We start from the raw sequence: 7,209 nt of genomic DNA, 5'->3' as shown, positions 1-7,209 counted from the left end.
GGGTAATAAGCGAATGAGTAATGCAGAAAACACATGTTTGAGATGGGAAACTTTTCTTGAAGTTTCTCTCACAGTTCACGCACAGCTCGCTGTGCGTGAACTGTGGGTTTTATCGTGTTGGAAGCAAAACAGCAAAAGTAAGAAGGAATTAAGGATGATATTAGCCCCCACGCCGACTAAGCTAATTCTGATGCGTCGGTCCGCTCTGTTTACGTCTTCGTGTGGAATGCGTTTCCTGCTCTCATTTGCTGGTTGTTGTTGAAATAGTTTTGTGAGCTTTAACCTGAGATTCTGGCGTTTCTGGTAAAACACATTTATATTCATTCAATTCAGGATTTAATGAATCGATATCGCTTCATTCAAGCTACTCACCTGTCTATATCCACCTCCACTTCCAGCTGGACCACGGACATTTACTGATTGGTTTAGACCACGAAGGGGAATCACGTGTGTCTGTTGTTGATCACATGGACGTCTGTGGCAAATTTTACAAACACTTCTCATAATGAACGAACTCAGGAGGTTCAACGTTCCAGCGGTGAGCTGCTCTGTGCCACTTCCTTGAATATTAGCTGGGGAAATCAGCCAGATCAGCAGCAGGTGGACACAATCACACAGGTGCGTGGGCCAAGAGCGAGAGCCCGTAAGGATCTCCACCCAGGCAGAGAGGAGGAGGAGAGACAAAGAAAACAAAAACGAACAACAAGAACAACAAAACCTGTAGCCAGCGTGAGCGAACCAGAGAGACACGGGGACCGTGACACATTTTCCCCACCAAGTTGAAGTCACTGATTTTGCTGTTCCAGACTTTTGGACTGAAAGTGAACAGCGGGTCCTGACTCCGCGTCTGTGGTAGAGGTTGACTGTCATGTTGTGTAAAGGTGGCATCCTCCTGCCCTCGTAGGAGTTTTTTGAGCTGTGGATCTAAACAGCTTTTTTTATTATTATTTTTGCTTTGCCAGACTTCTACAACCTCAACTGAAAACTGTACGCTCCATGGTAATCCGCTGTTACTGGGAAAATATAAGTCAATGCAGTACTGTGTAAATACAGGGAGTTTATTGAAACACAAAGAACTTCAACAAAGCATAGCATGTTAAACCATGCAATCTGAATGGGAAAAAAAGCCCCCCCCCCCCAAAAAAAAAGTGGCATTTAACATGATGATATTCTATTGCCTTCTGGGGGAGGAGGTGGTGCGCTCTTTCGTTTTTTCGCCTCTTTGGTGCCGCTCTCCTTCTTCTGTTTATTGTCCTCCTGTAGCTGTAACAAAGAGGGACGAAATAACAAAAAAGAGAAACATATTTGTCAAGTAATTTTACCCCCCCCCCCCCCAAAGTGGCATTTAACATTTAACATGATGATATTCTACTGCCTTCTGGGGGAGGGAAGGAACAGCGGTTTTTCTTTTGAGTTTATATTCAAGTTTTCTCCTTCTTGCCCCCTCTGGTGTACAATTTCTTCCTTTTTCCTGTTTAAAAAGAGTTCATATATTTTGTCATTTGACTGTAAGCAGTGCAAGGAGGAGATGCTCGCTTTTTGCATGACAGTCTGCCACTTCAGCCTTCCCTTTCTTTATAAGGCTGGAAAATACTTCAGACCCCTCCTCAGGCAGTAAGGGGCCTGAGGTGGGGTCTGAACTGTGGGTACCGGTATGAGGAGAGAAGGGGCACAGGACTGGATGGTGGGTTAAGGTTAGGATTTGGTTGGGGGAGGGAATTGCTAAAAGTCCTCATCTCGTCTTCAAATCCCTTCTTTCCTGTATTAATGAGAATCCTGCGACAGTCTGTTCAGACCCCTCCCTGACTGAGGAGGGGTCTGAACCGGGTCGGGTAGAAGCTGGAGTGGAAAATGGGTTAGGGTAGAAAGGGAAGGGTGACAGACAGTCACACAAAAAGCAAGCATCTCCTCCTTGCACTGAAGTGGCTGCAATCAGCTGGAGGTCCAGGCTCCAGTGGATGAGGGTACAGGTACTCAACAGGTACAGGGGGCAGCCACGGCATGTTGGTCATGAACTGTTGAGATGGAGATGAATGGCTGCTGGGGTAAAAACCAAACAACCCAACTATGGAAGGCTCCTCACATACCCTCGAGGATACTGGGCAAACCCCACTCAATGAGGGCACCTCAAGAGCCGAAAGAAACATCCAAAATTATTGTTTTATATTATATTATATTATTTTATATTATATTGTTTTATAAAAAAGCAAGAAAAATCTTTTCATTTCAGACTGTTGAGGCACACTTGGTTGAGTGGAGCTTCAGTGGCACTGTAAACTATCTGAAAACACATTCACTTCAGTAATTATAATCTTTTAAATGGAAGTAGATCAAACAAGCAACAAGAAAAACTACTCTCGTTCAGTGTAACAAAAAGCACTGTAACAGCTTCATATAGCAGAAGCTTCTCCTGACCACTGGAGCATAGCTGATTCTATAATGAACAGAATAAACAATTATTGAAAGAAGAAGAACTTATTTCTGTCCAAAGGACCTACTGAGCATTGGAACTTAAGAAAGGTGAATCACTCCTCCCACTTTTCCAAGGCTTATGGGGATGGCTCATTTACACACTGGTTCCACTGTTCTAACATACACATTGCTGCTCTACTAGTCGAGTGAATGTTGTCCTTCTGTGCCGAATATCACAGTAGGAAGTGCAGGAATCTGTTCATCTAAACCTGTAATAAAGTTGTTAAGATCCAACATTGTGGCTTGTTCTTTACAGATAAGGGCCTTAGAAAGATTGCTGACTGCTCTGCCTTTAGTCCCATTTTCAGCTCCATCACTGGTATTCAGTCCAAAGTTATAAAACCAGATTTTCCACAGGGTGCTTTCTCCAACTGGGCCTCACCGGGTGGCAACATTTCGCTCATGGAAATCTGTCGATCTGTACCCCTCTGCTTTATAGGACGGAGGAGTCTGTGCACATAGGAGTCACCGATGATCACAGATATTTTCTTCACATGAAGATTCCAGTCCTGCAGTTTCCTCTGTGTGTTGGGGTCTCTCGTTGGAGTGCAGACCTGTCGTTCTGGTGAGGATGGTGAGGAAGGAAGACAATAAGAGGAGGAGTCCTCTGTTATTCTTGTTTGGAGGCAGGTCTGCACACAAGGTTTCAATCTGTGTAGGTTTGTGAGTGTAACTCAAAGCTGTATTGTTTCAGTGAGGGGTTGACACGGTTATTCAGCTGTGTCGTTTCCCTGCTCACCTGTGGCTGTTGTTCTGGTTTACTGGGTGTGTCACTGCTGGTGTGGTAGCTGGATTCCAGTCTGCTAGCTCGGCTATAACCACCGCCTGGTTCTGGTCCAACGACTCGGGCTGGAGACGGCGGCCCAGGTTCCGTTTCTCCCAGGATGCTGCCATCTCAAAGGGGCCTCTCTAGAAAACTGAAAACAAATTTTAAACTCATACTCTATGCTTTGGTTATAATAGTCATGAAGGATAAAAATTGATCTCTGAGCTGAGTTTTTAGCATCTCCTCAATTAGAGTCTGTGTCCTTCTATTGAGATAGCTGGTTTAATCAAAGTTACTAAGTTTGTGGTTATTTTTATTCAGAGATTGATGATAACGGTCTTCTGAAACATTTTTCTGATGATCAACCGCTTTAATAAGTCTGTAAATTTTGCAAACTTTAATAAAAAAAAGTGTGGATCATCCGATTGTACTCTATTCCTCCGAGGTTCAGCTCTTTCATTCAGGGTGGATTTTACATACCGTTTGTCTCTGGCCACTCCTCGTTAAAATCTCCGATCTCCACCAGTCTGTACAAGGTAACAGATCATGTTGTTTTTTCATGTTAGGCTTCTTCTGGGTTAGGCCTTCCTGTTGCTCATGGTGGAAGATGGGTGCCTTTGTTGACCTAGGAGGGATAGCTGGAGACAGGTATTCTGAAATTGCCTTCTTTATTTTTTTTAACGTAATTTGAGATGGGCTACGTAAAAGGTATTTGCACATACCAAGGCAACTCTTTGGATTCCCCGTCCATAAACATCCGACAGTTCTGAAACATGGTTTTTTCCACACAGAGGATGGGAGAGGAGGAGGGGTGAGGAGGGGAGAGCTGGATGGGGAGGGTTCTGTGGGTTCATAAAATGGAGGTGGTCTGGTCTGATGGATTCCTCAAGCAAACGTGTCCGGTGGCAGTTTTATTTTCACCTAAATAACATTTGGGTGGGAGGAATCGGATCCACCGCAAGGCTTCTTTTTAAACAATTTTTCCCCGTTGTTGTAGCCGTTAACTTTTTAAGTGTCATGAGGGACTGGTTGTCTTGTATACTGGGCTGCGGAGCAACCCAGGCCTGCAAGATGGCATTGACAGTGGGCTTGTTGGTGTGCCATTTCTCCTTGTCCAAAGCCATCTGCACACGTGCAGGCTGAGGTGGGTAAAAGTATTTTCATTCTGAAATACATACAAAACAAACAAAGCAATGCAACAGAAGAGGCTTCTACTGAGCTTGATGCTGACTCAGCCATAGCATCCCCAGGTTCAGTGCTCAGGTATCTGTGGTTTTTAATGCATGCAAATTAATTAGAGCCAAGAGAGATGAAAAAACCAAAATACAAGGGGCGAACATCTCTGACATACAGCAACATATGTGGCTGACTGTTATGAGTCCAGGGTTAGGGTTTCTCTGTCAGATCAAAGAAACAAATCTTTCTTAATATGCTATTGATCCAGTTAGGTCAAGCACTCACCTCGCTTTCAGGCGTTTTACATCTAATGATGGGTTGGACAGTGGGACCCCACATTCTCCTAGGAAGAACTTGCCCCTGTCATCGCTGCCAGCAATTTGATTTTGCAAGGACACTGGACGGATGTTCCTAAAATAGCAGTCCAACAACTGCAGAGAAAAAAAGGAATCAATGTTAAATATCTCATAAAATCAATTCACAAGGTGCCTATAGAGCAAGAAGAGAGTCGCTGCTGAGAATGAATGACTTACTTGTTCTTCCTGGCTGGTTATCTTCAAGTTACCACTCAGCTCAACACCATCAGCTACTGCTTTCCGCGCCATCCAGTCCTCTACCTGTGTATGTAAAAAAAAGGTGTTGGAGCTTAAAGAAATACAGACTTACATCAGCTGTCATTTCACTTATCGTGCACTTTGGTTGTTGGTGGCGCACTTACACAAAGTTCTTGAACAGCATTTCCTGTCAGTCCATGTTGTAAAATCAGGATGGCCTCGCAGTACTGTCTGAAGGTAGTCATTGCATATGTGGGGATGCAATCACCGCCTGAAAGTCTTGCGTGGAAATATTCAATATCCTTCTTGGCCACGGCAAGAATTTCCTTCTTATCAGACCTATTGCAAATGTGACAGAGGTAAGACATTATTGAAAGTTTGTATGTGTCATCCAATATGTGGAAGTGGCAATAAGGTCATCATACCTCGCTGTTGGCACAACTGTCGAAAACGCTTGGGGACTGTTCGTGATGATAAATCCACGTGTTTGAAGGCGAGTGCAGAGTTTAATGCAAGATTCTTCATCCTTGCAGTACTCCTGGAGCTCTGAGAAGTTCCAGACTCTACCTTCATTAGAAAACAGCTTCTGTGAAGCAATGGCTCTGGAAGCTTCTTCCTCACATTCCTGTGGTGTGCAGTCTTTCAGGCACACTCTGCTCAGGTGTGTGCGAATGGACTGTTGCGGCTTTTTACAAAGCAGGCAGTAGACAATGTTTCTCTCCATCTTGTTTGCACTGTAAATACAAAGAGTGAGAGGCAGAAAGTGAGAGAGAAAAACTGCATACCAATTTAGTTTATTTTGATAGTATGAGAAAACAAACAAAGAACAACAACAATACATCCACACACAAACTTTGCTTCCATCCCACCCCCCCAAAAAAACTTAAAGAAAAAAAAGTTTTAAAACAAGTTTTAAAGTTTAAAAATGAGGAGAATGGCACATGCAAGTTTTACATGTTCAACCTGTCACGGCTGCCGAGGCGAGCCGTGTGGATTTAGAAGGAGGACCCAAGATGCAGGCAGTGGATGAGATACCGGTGGTTTTATTTACAGAGGTGTAGAAGCAAACAAACAGTGGGGCATAACAAACAACTAAAGACACCTAAACTGGGAGAACTAAAATAACAGACCTGGGAGCATATGACAACGGATGATGAATAGCAGAGAGACGCAGACGAGGAACAGGACTCCGTGGAACACAGGGTAACAGACTGACACGGAGTTACACAGACTGACACGGAGGAACACAGACGAACCGGCAACAGGCAGGAGAACACACAGGGCTTAAATACACACACCAGTAATCAGGGGTTGAGAGACAGGAGGGCAACACAGCTGGGAGGAATCTGGGCTGACGGGACAGGGGAAACGTAAACTGATCACACTCACATACGACGCGGACCTTCACAATAAAACAGGAAACTTGCATTAAAATATTCATTAAAATACCTCATTTGTAGATACCATCATTTTGTAGACCGCGGCTGAATACCCGCTAACTAGCTTTAGCATCCAGCTTCACCACGAGACAAAGAAATCACCCAAACACGCATAAATTCCAATCCAGGCAGAGAGACATACGCATAAATAAATCACTTTCAAACCGGGAGACGCTTAATATCCACTAAATAGCTTTAGGTGCCGAACATGACCACGACAGACAAAGAATCACCCAGTCACATGAAAAAAATCGCGATCGCCAAGATACACATACAAAGAAAAAAAATCACTTCGCTTCTTACAAGTTTTAATTACAAACGATACCTCTGGAATAAAGTGACGTCCAAGTGCTAACCACACCATCATTTTGTAGATACCTCATTTGTAGATACCATCATTTTGTAGACCTCGGCTGAATACCCGCTAACTAGCGTTAGCATCTGCCGAACATGACCACGACAAAGAATCACCCAGACACATTAAAAAATCACTTTCAAAGCTAAATTTTAAACCGGAGAGAGAGAGATACACTTACCTTGTCAAACCTTACACTGTTGTTCCGAATACTTCAGAAAATGACGTTCAAATCTCAATTTCAAAACGTAGGAGAGGTGGACAGATGCATGCGGGTCCAGCATACGCTACGGTGTCTTCTAAGGTCAATTTCAAACTGGAGGAGGGGCGGACTGACGCGCGCCGTTGATAGTGTCATCATTACGTTAATCCGAATAGGCCGCACCACTCCCGGCATACCACTAGAATAAAGGAATTATCGGCCCATATTAACGAAAAATAAGTCCA

At 43.9% G+C, this 7,209-nt stretch overlaps 2 protein-coding genes across 5 annotated transcripts in view; both read right to left on the bottom strand.

Moving 5' to 3' along the window:
• LOC146683862 (uncharacterized) overlaps window positions 1–413 on the bottom strand; it is a 93,624-nt gene extending 93,211 nt beyond the window's left edge. Inside the window, exon 1 of the mRNA XM_085444585.1 lies at window positions 373–413. Coding sequence (XP_085300711.1) covers window positions 373–413 — 41 coding nt within the window. The remainder of the gene's footprint in view (window positions 1–372) is intronic.
• Window positions 414–1,197: 784 nt separating this feature from the next.
• Window positions 1,198–7,031, bottom strand: LOC146683861 (uncharacterized). 4 transcript variants are annotated; one of them, XM_085443209.1, is made up of 9 exons: window positions 6,944–7,031; window positions 5,394–5,702; window positions 5,133–5,307; window positions 4,948–5,031; window positions 4,700–4,845; window positions 3,961–4,505; window positions 3,719–3,876; window positions 3,212–3,389; window positions 1,198–3,034 (listed from the first exon to the last, which is right to left on the bottom strand). In XM_085443209.1, exons 2-6 carry the CDS (start codon window positions 5,690–5,692, stop codon window positions 4,247–4,249), a joined length of 963 nt encoding a protein of 320 aa, XP_085299335.1. In that variant the 5' UTR covers window positions 5,693–5,702; window positions 6,944–7,031; the 3' UTR covers window positions 1,198–3,034; window positions 3,212–3,389; window positions 3,719–3,876; window positions 3,961–4,246. The 4 variants fall into 4 exon arrangements, with proteins under 4 accessions (XP_085299335.1, XP_085299334.1, XP_085299338.1 ...); XM_085443210.1 differs by having other exon boundaries at window positions 1,199–1,263; window positions 2,855–3,034; window positions 3,719–4,505; XM_085443208.1 differs by having other exon boundaries at window positions 3,719–4,505.
• Window positions 7,032–7,209: the final 178 nt, after the last annotated feature.

The sequence above is a fragment of the Copadichromis virginalis genome, linkage group LG20, assembly GCF_057382275.1.
Source record: "Copadichromis virginalis isolate Kocher_CV1m ecotype Utaka linkage group LG20, C_Virginalis_male_GT1.1, whole genome shotgun sequence".
In the NCBI taxonomy this organism is placed as follows: Eukaryota; Metazoa; Chordata; class Actinopteri; order Cichliformes; family Cichlidae; genus Copadichromis; species Copadichromis virginalis.
Note: the sequence above shows the minus strand (reverse complement) of the source record. Positions and strands in the feature narration are given on the sequence as shown.